Source organism: Periophthalmus magnuspinnatus, chromosome 24 (genome assembly GCF_009829125.3).
Source record: "Periophthalmus magnuspinnatus isolate fPerMag1 chromosome 24, fPerMag1.2.pri, whole genome shotgun sequence".
Classification (NCBI taxonomy): Eukaryota; Metazoa; Chordata; class Actinopteri; order Gobiiformes; family Gobiidae; genus Periophthalmus; species Periophthalmus magnuspinnatus.
In genome coordinates, this window is record NC_047149.1 from 4,413,110 (window position 1) to 4,427,527 (window position 14,418).

The window sequence follows — 14,418 nt, forward strand, 5'->3', positions numbered from 1 at the left end:
AAATTCTTTACTGAGGGATTTGTGATGTGTGAATTAGATTTAGAAACTCTGCATTTATTCACTACAAAACCATAAACACATTTATTTCTCATTTCTTATTTGTTTCTCATTGCTACAAGAGGATCATCTTTGTCTGCACAACAGGGATCTGCAGAGCTACGTAGAATCATCTGTACTGTTTAAATCAGACCTATTCTGCAAAATTGACTTTTCAGAGCTTTTAATCATGTTAAAGTTGTTTCCTTCTCATTTACTCTCACAAAGTTGTATTTGGAGTAATTAGTGCATGTTTGAACACTCTTTAATCACTCATTTTCAACGACATAACTATACACTATAACTACAGACACCAGCACAATATGTCTTCTTTAAATTGTGTGTGTACATTTGTGGGTAATGATTGCCCTTCTATGATCACAGATGAGAAACAACAGAGGGTGAGGAGGACCAGCTACGATCGATGGGAAGTATGAGCATCTAGTTCAATGGTGGATGCAAAAAGTAATCAACTCCATCATTCTCGCTCCTTTAGTCTGGAAAACTCTGTCTGCATCCCCTCTGTCGGTGCCAAGCATAGACTGTATAAAGAAGTGGACTGAGTGAGTGTGACGTCACCCGTAGCACTCGACTCTAGAGCAATCAAGCTTATCGAGGCTGGGGGGGGCGAATTTGGAGTTTACACACCATAAACTCAATATATAGACAAATATTGCAGTTTATTTGTAGTTGTTTATGCAAAGGTTAAAAACGAGTGAACTGCAGGGTTATTTTATGTTAACCACTTTACAGTTTTATGTTATTTTGGTCATAAATGAAACACTTTAGCACTGAATCCAGTTTAAAATACAGCCTCCGTTTATTCTTTGTACGTTCTTGTTCTTGGTACTATTGTGTGTTGTCTTAATGCGGCTTTCTTAAATACCATTCAAGTGTTTTTGTACCCCTACCTCTTCCCCTTAGCTCTAACCCTTCCCCTACCCCTTCAAAATGAGGGCTAAGGGGAAGCACTAAAAACACAGCACTTGGAAATGGGACAGCCCTCGTTTTGTATTTTTCATATACCACAAAACCTAGATTTGTGTTTGTTTAAGAAAATATATGTCTAATTAATTAGTCTAATGTTGTATTAGACAATCACAATACACAATATTTATTATATCTATATGCCAGTTTATTAATAAAAGTCAAATTTGGCCTATGAGATGTTATAATATGATGTTTGGCAGGCTCAAAGAGGACATATTCGCTTGATGCTTTGACACTGTGATTTGTAAACGATGCTTGTGAACGTGGACAGACTGCTGCTATTTAATTTAAAACCCTAAATAACAAGAAAAAGTACTATCCTGTTAAAGTCCATATCCTATATTTCCATCTCTGCTCTATCACGACGTCTCCTCTGTGCAGTGTGTCCTCTTGTCCATGCATTTGTCTCCAATAGACTACTGTAACGGCCTGTTCACTGGTTCACTTTCAGTTACTTTGTGTTTATTTGTACTATACAAATAAACTTGCCTCGCCTCGTGTGCACGGCTGAGATATCTTCAGCTAAATCACAGACTATATATATAAGTGGACACAGCTAACTCTTTAGCCACTGTAACTCGCTCTGTAACTGCTGCTGTGAGACTCGTCATTCTGACCTCAAAATGTTCTGACCTGCTCTATGGGATCATGATCATTTTTATTTTGATATCTCGCCTGTAAATCAAGATATGAATATTAATAACAGACCAATCAGGTGCCTTCTTTCCCCGAGGTCACTCCTGTTAGTGTTAAAAATAGGCTTTGATTGCAAAAGACGACGTTTAAATCTGTCAACTGGACGAATTGTTATAGGACTGAAGATGTTTCGCTGCTCATCCAAGACACTTCTTCAGTTCTGCTCAGATTACTGCTGGACACTGCGTTATATCTATTAGCCCCTCCCCTCAGATAGATATAAGGCAATGTCCAGCAGTAATCTGACCAGAACTGAAGAAGTGGCTTGGATGAGCAGTGAAACATCTTCAGTCCTATAACAATTTGTTTCAGCTGACAGATTGAAACTTCAGCTTTTGCTATGGATTAGAGATGGACGACTGAGAGATTAGACAGACAATAGGCCAAACCTTGCCTTGCCAAACTGATGGCGTGAGCGGAAAGAGGCAATTACCATCAAGCCTGTCTTGCTCTTTGGTTGCTATGATACACGCGCTCAGATTTCCAAATATGAAACTCAGCTCCTAATTCTTCATCTTTTCTTCATTATTTTAAAATTATGTTTGTCACACAATAAATCACTGCTTTGTTTCCCTTTCAAAATAAGAAAATTTGTCTTGAAAATTGGCTATTATTATTAGCCACTGGCTGGACAAACTTCGAGAAGAACGGCCAAAGAAAAACCCACAATGGTTGATCCCTACTAATGATGAAAGAAAGCCATTATGGAAGACATATTGTGCCTGTGTCTGCTCTATCGTTATAATCTATGACACCTATGGATCATTATGTTGTAATTTGCACATTTTAAATCTCAATATTCATCTAAAACAACAAAGAGCCGTGACGAGGTGACGTGAACCATTGTGGACACCTCTGGATTTTTCTTCATTTGTACCAAAATAACTACATGACACTGCTGAATCTTACACATGTCACAGATTAAGAAAATGAAGATTGCTCAAACAAGCACTAATCACTCCAAATACAACTTCAGGTGAGGAAACGGTGAACGGAAACAACAAAACATGGTTGAAAGCATATTTTGCATAAAGGACCCCAATCACCGCCAAGACTTTTCATTGGACTATCCTTCATAATACTTATCTAAAATGGCTTCATATGACAAATTATGACAATTTTTTTAAAATGTGGAAAGGGCCAATTACACCGACGTTAGAGAGGCTGTTCATTTAATATCGTTAATTAGCCAAAAATTAGTCAGACCCGTAATGATAATGAACATGTGATTCCTCCGCTCTAGGTGTTAATCACACCATCTCTGTCTCCTGTGGTTATTTTTAGACCAGTTTTTGCATTGACGACGTTAGCCAATAGAAGGAGAGAGAATCAATCATCTCATTTACTACCTCCATCTGACCGTCTGATCTGCATCTTCTGCTCCACCTGCCCCTCTCTTTTGCATCCTGTGCTCCATCTGATCCTCTTCTCTACATCCTCTGCTCCATCTGACCCTCTCCTCTGCATCCTCTGCCCCATCTGACCCTCTTCTCTGCATCATCTGACCCTCCTCTCCTTCGCGTCCTTCACTCTATTTAACTATCTCCTCTGCATCCTCTGCTCCATCTGATCCTCTCCTCTACATCCTCTGCTCCATCTGACCCTCTCCTCTACATCCTCTGCTCCATCTGACCCTCTCCTCTGCATCCTCTGCTCCATCTGATCCTCTCCTCTGCATCCTCTGCCCCATCTGACCCTCTCCTCTGCATCATCTGACCCTCCTCTCCTTTGCGTCCTTCACTCTATTTAACTATCTCCTCTCTATCCTCTGCTCCATCTGCCCCTCTCCTCTGCATCATCTGCCCCTCTCCTCTCCATCCTCTGAGACTCTAACTTTTGAAACGCATTTGAAAAGTTTAGAGACTCTATTCACGTACATACTCCCCCCTGGGGTTAGCAGTTGCCTCTTAGTCTGACACTAGTTTCATGTGATAGAGGTTTTTCCCTACTCAAACTTATCAAAAGCTGAACACAAAGTACGCAGACTCAAGAACACGTGGAGGTGTTTTTGCTTATGGCAACAGAACGATGAATCCTCGTGTCGTTGGGCAGAGGAGCTGAGAAGAGTGACTTACTAAAAAAATGTCTGCTCCCTCAGAGTTAGACCATTTCAGGACGTTAAAGTGATTCTAACTATATCCTGGACTGCTTTATATAGGCTGTTATGTGGTCTGTATACGGATTGACAGAATTCTAGGCGCAGTCAGGGGCAGAAGGGTGTCTGGATGTCTGATGTTTCCTCTGCAATGTGTCTGAAGAGAGATAGAGTGAGGAGCTCAGTCACAAGGGAGGAGCATCTGCGGCTACTTGGAAGAGGGCCCCGGGGAAGACCCAGGACACGCCGGCGGGATTATGGCATCCCCACGGAGGAGCTGGGTCAAGACAGTAAATGATAGGGACAGTAATTGTGTGTGAGTGGGCTAATTTGGGCCAGGCTGAGTTAAACCGTCACATTTACGTACGTCAAAGAACCACCCACCCATTCACAGAGCTACCATGGCCCTGGCGAAAAGTTCAGGGCTGATTTTCAGTACCACACTCTCAATGAGCACTTGAATGAGTCAGTCAGGTGAATGGGATTAGTCACAGCAGTGCACCCGACACTCGCTAACTAAGCACGAAAAGCGAGGCACAAGCCGGTCATTAACCTGGGGAATACTAACACTGACACCACCACTTGAAATTATATCCTTTCAAAACCGAGCCGAGCAAGACAATGTGATATCACTGTGATTATAAAAATGGTCTGAGCAATAAGAGTGCCCACTTTCAGCACTGGAACGCCAAACAGATGTGTTTCAAATGTCTTATAGCGCAAAACATGAGCTAAAAAAGAATGAAATGTATTGTATTAAAATAAATAAGCCTGTCATGACAACACATTTCGAAGATCGATACATAACTTAAGAAAATACTGAGGATAAACGATAGTATTGAAACACATTTATGTCACTAACACAACAACCCTGAACCAGGATCATGTTCCAAAACTATTTTAAATGTACCATATGGCTAAAAAACATATACTGCAATAGAAAGCTAGCAGAATGCAACACACAGTAGTTTGTATCTGTAATGAGTCATAGAAGCTATTTGTTGAACCCTCCACGGCTCAAATCTAACTGTGCTAGAACGTACAAAAATAACAAAAATGCTCTCAGTACAGTACAGTACAAAGAAAAAGTAATATGATATATATTGACCTTCCAAAAGTATTGCTCCATCTAACATATTGAAAGATAACTTGATAAACATAAACATGAGAAAAACTCTACACTGAGCAAATCTTATTTTAAATGCGCTGTATGTAGTTTGTTGAGTTTTATAAAAGATTCTCTGCAGGTTTTGAGGTTTAAGTAGAGACCATTCAGATCAGAGAGAGGCATTTTAGGTTTAAATCAACTGGATTTCGGCATCGAAACTGGCAACGAAAATGAGAGACTGATGTGAGGCTCACTCTGTTTTCTGATTGGAGTCATGGTACTTTCATGCCATACTTAACATTCCCGGTAAAGAAGACGAGCGTGCAAAGTTGCATTGTGCATTAGTGTTATACCACTACGATACTAAAATGTCAAACTCTATCGATACTAAGGAATATACTCGATACTCAGTACAGATTCTGATACCACAATGATGATAATAAAAAACACTCTTTCTTTAGACAAAATAATGTGATTTTCAATGTTAAATGGTAGTACTTTCTTTTCTTTTCCCATGTGTATTATATCAGTGTAATCCTCAGTGTCCAGTAGTTTCACAGTGGCCCTTGGGTGTATACTAGTCTCTGTTCTGATACAGCTCAAGATCATTCTAAAGCTATTCAAGAAAGGTTCATTTCTGTCCTGTTGTTGTCACTTTTTTAATCAACACCTGCTCAAATGAATATTTAGCTTTAATACTGGTTTTATTAACAGATTTTGGATATTTTTTTACCCTATAGTGCACCTTTAAAATGACTAAAGATTACACTGTGGAAGATAAACGAAATTCCTTTTGATAAATAATCTTTTAACTTCCTAATATGGCTCATACGTTCATCAAATGTATTTTTTTACCATGGGAACGAGTCATTTTCAGTCTGAATACATTAGATTTTAGTATACAGTAATGAAACAGCGATCAAAAGTATGACTTGACTTATCTTCAATATATCTAAGTCTGAATCTCAAAGTAGTTCCACAGCAAACTCTTAAAATACCCCTGTAAAACCCTCTTGCTGATATCAGAACTTTCCGGCACGTGCAGACGCGTAAAGTGTTGGCTGCTTACATCTGTGCGCCTTCAGCCCCTCAAACGACACCGGCTCCTCGTCGTCGTAGTACTCGTACTGCCACACGTAGTCACTGCGGCGCGCGCTGCTCTGGCTCCCGTTGGTGAAATCCGTCATCTCAAACCGCGATGTGTCCAAAGACGATTTTTACGCACAGACGCTCAGCAGATAAAATGATAAAGTGCACCCATATCTCCAAAGAAAAAAAAAAGAAAAAAAAAGAAAAAAGGTTGAAATATACGTGGCACAATGTCCTTTCTATTACTAATAAATAATCAAATATGCACAACAATCCGTAGATGTGACACGGTTGAAGTTCAGGTCCATGGCTGTCGTTGCGCGTAACTTCTCCGCGGAGGTTTGTGGAGAGATGTTCAGTGCGCCTCAGCCGTGCGCGCTCTGTGGACTGTGTGAGAGCAGAGGCAGTGTGAGCTTACCCAGGCTCCGCTCCTCAGCCAATCACGTGTGAGAGCAGCGGTCCCGAGATGTTTTCAAGGAAGATACTATTATGGGATATGCAAAGGGGATGTTGTCAGATTCGTAGCAGATAGTAGGCTAAAGGAGATAATCTGATCTAGATTTAATAAGATTAGTCTGTATGTGATGTATGTGCTCTCCATCCATAAATGAGAAACAGGGCTCCTAGTTTTGTAGAGGCCACTTTAGAATAATGCTTTAATGGCCTATAAACATTGTAGCCCTTACAGTTTTGAAGGTACTACTTTTGCAACTGAGCCTGTGTGTCCAGAGCACATACAAGTGTGTCTCATTCTCAGTTTATGGACAGGCCTCATGTGAAAGAACCTCCAGAATTCCCCCCCTGAGCTGCAGAGGCTGCACTAGCACTGAGTCATGATTGTCTGGAGGTGCTGGGGTTTAAGTAGAAACCATTTAGATCAGAGAGAGACATTTTAGGTTTAAACCAACTGACCTTCATCACTGAAACTGGCAACACAAATGAAAGACTCATGTGAGATTCATTCTACTTTCTGATTGCATAATCATCTTGAGAAACAAAATACCAAACAAATGGAACATCATGTACAGTGTATGTAACCCAGACATGGGCAAACTATGGCCCGGGGGCGACACACGGTCCTTTGGGCTTATTAATCCGGCCCAACAAACATGACCGAATTATATTAAAATAGGTAAGGGTAAACCTTGTTCAAAGTTCTTCTGCTGTGTTTATTTAACTGAACTTTAATAAATTATTAATTTAATTAATGCATTTGGAAAACACAACTACATATCCTGGCCCAGCCCCTCTGTCAAATTTTAAAACAAATTATGGCCCCAAAAGTTTGCCACCCCTAAGGACTGTCTAAGGACAGGGGACGCTCTACATGATTCTGGGGTTTCTATTTTGTCTTTAAATCAAGATGTAGAGCCAAGCACTATGGGCGACGTCATGAGACAGTTATGTGTACGCCTCATATCTGGAATCGCCTCATATCTGGAATTTAAAATGTAAGCAGGGTTTGAATAGGGCCTGGGAGAGATCGATATTACTCAAACACGCATGGATGACATCTAAAACCTCTTCAAGCACGTTTTGATGAGGAAAACAACATTTTATATATTTGTATATATATATATATATATATATATATATATATATATATATATATATATATATATATATATATATATATATATATATATATATATATATATATATATATATATATATACAATTGTTCTACTTTTCATGTATTTGATACTAAATGTCTTTTTGCATTTGTGGAAATAATTCAGATCCAGATCAGATCACATGTCACATTTATTTGCTTTCTATAGCACTGAAACTAGGGACTGCAGATGGAAATTAGCTACTTAGCTATAATCTGGTGCAGAACATCTCTGTTTTATGCTTAATGTCTCTGTACATGGTCCCTTAAATAAAGACTAAACTAAACTAAATGTTACAGGTGCCACTTTTTTGGTGGAAAAAGCAGAAATGAAACACAGTTAAACATTCAAACGTTGCCAGATCACAGGGGCGGAGCTAAAATATATATTTAGATTTGAACATTGATTGATGTTTTAGGAAAGAAACTGAGTCAAACATAAAATATCAACATTAGCCTATTTAAAGGGCCCATATTATGCTATTTTCTGTTATAATGTCTCTAATGTGAGTGTGAGGTATCCAAAACCTCTTTTCAGTTAGCCGTATTATTCTGTTTAATGCTCCGCCCACAAGCCTACGTCACCCATGCTCCAACATTACAATTTCCTATAAATATACAAAAGCATGATACAAAACAATGCACTACAACTTGATAAACCTGATGTGGAGTAGTTTTATTAAAGCAACACACGCCAATTGTGCTGTGATAGAGCTCTGAAGGGGGAGTGACTTAGTGTGGAGAGCAAAGGGAGGGGAAACTCTGAGCGTCAAAAACAAAAGTGAAACTTATTTTCAGTGACTATAGCAATAAAGTTGTAATGAGTTAGATAGATGTAAGACACAGGTGCTCTTCAAGGATAACGCTACTTAATGGAAGAGATTAAGCAGTGGTGGAACTGACAGAATCTGAGGCACTCCAGTGTAGAAAAATGAAAGATATGTTTCCACACCTGAGTGTCTTTTTTAGGACTTAGGAGTAAAAAAAAAGACTCTATTGTAATTGTTTGCCCCCATCTGGACTGTACTCGGGGTAAAAAGAGCCCAAACTTGATAATACCCCAGCCAGAGTATATTATGGTCATGGTTATATTAAGGCCAGTTCATTTCATTCACATTCATGTACATTTGTAGGCCTAAAATGACTACTGGAACCCACAATTCCACAGAGCGTTTTATGACTTATTTACATTTCCACTGCCTTCTCTTCCTATGGGAAATGCAACAGTACAACACCCATTCAAATGACAAAGTCAAGGCAAAACACTGATGCATTCATTTGAGGATAGAAGAGTAAAGCTCCACATACTCTCACTTTCATTACTATATGTCATTACATCTTATACAGAGTCCTCCTATATCATATGAGACTAGGGGCCCAGACAAAATTGGACAATTTAAAGTCCAATAATCTCCTGCACCCACGTGACTAAATTTGACAGGGAGGTCATATTGGCAGTGGTGAATTAGTGGTACTGAATAATCATAAAATGAACTTTGAAAGAGAAAAGTGCAGAATAAAAACCTCCCCACATGTTTACATTTGACGAGGTCCAAAAAGCAGTTCTACAATCGTTCTTATGGACCCAATCTCACGTCTTGTGGAAATTATATCTAGGCTCATTCCTCCCTCTAACTGCACAATTATCATTTAGCCCTGATGACATTTCAGTCCACTGTTGGAATGTAGAAGCTCCTGTGCTCTGGTGGGCAAACGACTGTCTCACCTGTGACATAACTGAGGTGCTTATTGTTACCTCTGGTGATAATGATGAGAACAACTGCAGTGTCACATTTGACAATAAACTGTGTTTAAACCAACATGTCCAGGCCTTGACTGGCAACTGATTTTTTTCACCTTCAAAGCATTGTATATGTGGCATGACGAGGGTTACTAGATTTAAAAAAGAGATAAAATATAATCAACTTAAAATAAATGAACAAAAACCAACAACACCACCCCAGATAAACTAGGGAAATAGAAATATGGGCTCAGAGGTTCACTCATGGAAGGGGCTGTTCCATTAAATTACTGTAAATTTATTATATACATTATCAATTTGATGTCACTTTATCACTTTGAATGAACATTTAAATACCCCCGTTAATTTAAAATGTGTTTAAGGGTACATTTTCCAGCTCTTTAGTTCACATTCACTTACAGTCACATAATAAACTGTCCATTTGAGGTCATCACACGTGTCGTCCTGCAGGCCCAGATTTACAAACACAAGCACACATTAAGTGCCGGCATGAAGCAAGACATCCCACTCCCTGTTAGCTTTTCGTCCTGTAAAGTAAATTTAGGTTTAGGCAGTTACATTAAAACCAAGTGATGGACGGCAACCAACCTACCTCCTCGTGCTGTAGGGCTGTGCTCAGTCAGTAGGCTGCTAATCATGTAGCACACACAGAAGCACTTGATTCAAAGTTCAGGTGCCCCATACCACATCATTGAGCTACAAACACTTTTATATGTAGTCTTCAAGTTACATTAATTTCTTAGAGACAATACATACATGTCCCATCACGATTATTAAGATCAGCCAATCAGGATCTGTGAAGAGATGAACAAAATGTAAAAACAGGCAGTGGCGCACAAACTCTGGAACTCAATCTGTTCCAAGCTAAGAATTGCCAAGTCCATCGAGCATGGCTTTTATGATTATTTTCTTGCTATTAATATCATATTTTATTATTCTTGTTCCATCACACTTCCATGGAAACGTCAGAAGTCAGAAGAGGTCGTCCTCCAGGCCAGATAAGAGTCAGGTATGTGGGGATGCAACAGACAGAAACGAAACCCAAGAAGCCATTATTCTAGCCACAGATAAAAGGATCTTGGGGATTTGTGAAATAAGTCTCCAGGTGTTAACAACTCTGCCAGACCAAATGTTTGATTGTTTATGTTTTGGCTTTAGAGATCCAGCCAGTACAGCATGCTCCACAGCTGCCACCTGTTCAGCTTATTTGTCTTCAATTAAATGGCCCTCGTCATCGTTTATCTCCATCATGCCCTGAGGAATCACATGTAGGAGTAACTGTCAGCTTCAGTTGGGGCACAGCGATCTTTAGTGTGTAGAATAGTCAAAAATATTACATAATATCCAAGTTAAAATGCTGGTCTGTTTCCATATTCGAAAAGGAGTGGGCAAGTATAATGCCTATCATTCTCACATCCTTTTTATTTATGTAGACAATCAAACATGGCTACAATGGTGTACTGTTGTGTAACGTTTAATTTTTAGTTCAACAATTTTACTATTAAATGTCAAGGTATGAGCTATTACTAATAAATATTGTAAATCCAAAAGGTTCTAAAAGGTGCCTGATGCATTGGTTGGACTTCACAGTGCATATTCAGAGGACCAGCCCTGCTTCTGTCATGTCAGTTTGGTGACAATTTTGCTGAATGTCTCTACCCACTCTTCAGTCTCATTCACGTTCAAGCCTGTGTAACGTGTGCATCAAAACAACACGCACATTATGCAAAACTGATCCTTGTTGTACCCTCATAAAAAACACACCTGGATTTGTACTTTGCTTCATCCCTTCATTAAATAATAAACAAATAAACAAATTCACGCATGTTTCAATATCCCATTAAAGGCGATACAAACAGGTCATGATATTTCTTCTTATTTGACCTTTTATGACTCTATATCTTGATTGACACTTTTACTGTCCACTGTGACCGCCCCTTTGAGTTTAATTACATTTTTGAGTGGTCAGGTGTGAAATCTGTGTCTATGATGGGATTTTTGTTCATGTGATCTCCATGGCGACATGTAACTGTTCCAGAGTCACCACTGAAACAAACCAGATGATTTTTATAATCAGCTGAACTCACAGTCACTGTCTGTCGTCTGCACAGTTAAGCTTCATTATTGTGTTGTCTCCTGTCTGACCTTTTCACAATAAAGGCCTTTGTGCAGGTGGTAAACACATAAACACACTTTATGTTGAAAGTGCCACAGAAAGTGTATCTTTGTAATTGCGTGTAATTTGATTTCCTCATTAGAGTACTTTCTCCATGAATATTAGTCGGATTGTAATAAAACACACTGCATTTTACAGCTTAACTTGTAGAGAACATATTTGTGTGCCACCACTGTCCCTTTGTCCATGAGACATGACCTGATTCACCTGTGTCTACTTTCCTCCACACTGCTTTGCTCCTGTCCCTGCACTTTGCACCAGTGTGACTCAGGTCAGAAGCGAGCGTGAGAGAGACATAATGAATTACAATTATGTTTTTGTTCAAAACTCGATGCCTTCAAATGTGCACGTGTGAGGACGTGTGGAGCTAACAGCAGGAACGAGCACACTGCTGGGCTGCTATAGTGACAGAATTATTGCAATCAAACTACACATAGTATGTCTTCTCAGAGCCTCAAAAATCCTCAGTTGGCATTTTGCCCAGATTGTTGCATCACAGGTAAAAATCTAGACTTCTCCTGCACAGTTTTTGGTCACAAACCATCACCGGATTTAGTGTTTAGTTTAACGTTAAGTCAGAATGAACAGAGCTGGGGTCTCCCTCACAGCCCTCACAGCACATGGGGAGTCAGTGTAACAGCGGGATCATTTCTGTCAATTATTTTAAAAAACAACAGCAAATCCCAGCACACTCACCTGTGGAGTCAGGGTGCTGTTTAATGATGACTTTAGTGTCCTTGTGTAATAAGGCTATTTCAGAGTGACAGCACTGTTTTAAAAAACAAAGCTCAACACATGTGTAAATACCACATGCTGATTTCATTACATTGAAGGTTCCAAAAGCCTCACCTCCACCAGGACCTGGTTGGACCACTTATTTTGTGGCAGGCGAAACAAGATGAAGGCTACTCAGGAGTAAGTAAAATGCACATCTATCAATCAAACCAAACAACTAAATATAGGATTCGTAATCACAGAGAATGCAGCCCTTAATCCAAGTGTAGCCTGTTTCTGTCGAGATACTTCCATATAAACCTTGACCTAACAACAGTGACTTAATTACATGAATATGTTCAAAAGGTATGGTCCAAGAAGAATCTCTTAGTACATCCATCTGCTTTGGACATGGACCTAATGGGGCAACATAAGCATAAAGAGAGGAGGGTCTCTGCCCAGGCCAATAAGAAGTGAGACAAAAAAACTAAAAACAAGGTGTGTTAAGTGCACAGTGGTGACTGTTACAGTGACCGTCACACAATCACAATTTGGTCAATAGAATTTATCATTACTACAGTACATTGCTACTGTCTGTAAGTAGTGCATCAACCTTGCAGCTGTTGTAAGTGGAACTTCCTACAAATTGTACATTTGTTTTGAACCCACCAACTGGGAAAGTGATGGAAGAGAAGACTGCAGCCGTACCATGTTTGATGCCATGCATGAGGCACTGGGGCAGGTGGCTTCAGTCTATGCCCCACTCTTCATTGCCTCGTGCCAGGCATCAAAGCAGGGCCATTCTGTCTATAGTACTGACAGGCAGTGGTGTATGCAGGGCACTTGGCCATTTCAGACTGGATTTAATGTAAATTGGATAAATCACATCAACAGAATGATTTCAGAGGTATCTGATCTGAGCAGCTTGAGGAGCCGCTTGGCTTGTACACATTCACTATGTCCATATATCTATAGTTAATGCTATCTGCATGGGAATATTAACATCCACTAACACCAAACACTCTGTTGGTAATGTTTTGTTCAGTGGTTCTAAGAAACTGTTTAATATTGAGTCAGTATGTTGCCTAATAGACACTGCTGTGAGACTGACTATAGAATCATGTTTATTATGCAATATTTAAATGAAATAAGGGGTGCAAACAAAACGAAACAAAACGAAAAAGGAGCAACCATCAGCACTGTCCCACTGGTGTAGGGCAGACACTTGTGCTGCCAATCTGGCCCTTAGAGCCTGACCCTCTTCTTCATTGTCTTCCTCAGGAGGCAGGGGATCAGGTTGGGGCATGGGATCTTCTTCAGCTGGGTCCAAGATGTCACTATTGGTAACCACAAGGTTGTGGAGGATGGTGCACACTGCTCCAATATTGGGTACAGAGATGGCGTACACCTCCATTGCTTTGAAGAAGATCCCTGTCCATCTTGGCTTCATCATGCCAAAGGTCCTCACAGTGATATTGTGGGCCTTCCAAAAGACAGAAAAAACAAACAATCAAATGACACAACTCAGAGACAGGAGAACAGAGCCCGCAATAGAATGGTCCAGTGATGGATAACAAGTACTTACAAAGACGGGACTGTTCCTCTGCACCCTGGTGTCATGGACTGGCTCAGTGTAGCTGATGAGCACATTCACATTTGCCAGTGCCATCAGATTGCTTGAAGCAGAGTATCAGGTTCTCTTGACAATTCCCTAGCTCCTTTCTTTACTCCTTTAGTGTTCATACTGTTGATCCTGTGATGTAGCTCCAAAGGTAAAGGAGTTAAGAGATTGGAGCTATGATTAGACCTATTTGGAGGAAGCCTCATTCTGTTTTCTTGGACTGGATCATCATCTTGAACCAAAACATCAAATTATAAGATAAATAAATGTGACCTCATGTCCAGCATTTTTGTAATTAAGAATAAATCAGCTTTACAATTGATATTGTTTATCACAATATTTTATTAAAGTTTTTAGTATTTTTTTTCCCCCCTGGATTCTTCCTATTTTGTTTTTTGCACTATCATTTACTTCATTTTTCCAATCCCATTAAAGGGGCAATGACGCACAAGGGGAACAGTAAATCATATTTTATTAGCGTAGAACATCCTGTTCGGCTTGTTGTGGCGGCTCATGCCT

The 14,418-nt window shown here is 39.7% G+C and overlaps 1 protein-coding gene across 1 annotated transcript in view; it reads right to left on the minus strand.

The window, feature by feature from the left end:
* Positions 1-6,407, minus strand: part of LOC117393085 (melanocortin-2 receptor accessory protein 2A-like) — a 34,733-nt gene extending 28,326 nt beyond the window's left edge. The window contains exon 1 of the mRNA XM_033991263.2: positions 5,995-6,407. Coding sequence (XP_033847154.1) covers positions 5,995-6,112 — 118 coding nt within the window. The 5' untranslated portion in view covers positions 6,113-6,407. The remainder of the gene's footprint in view (positions 1-5,994) is intronic.
* Positions 6,408-14,418: the final 8,011 nt, after the last annotated feature.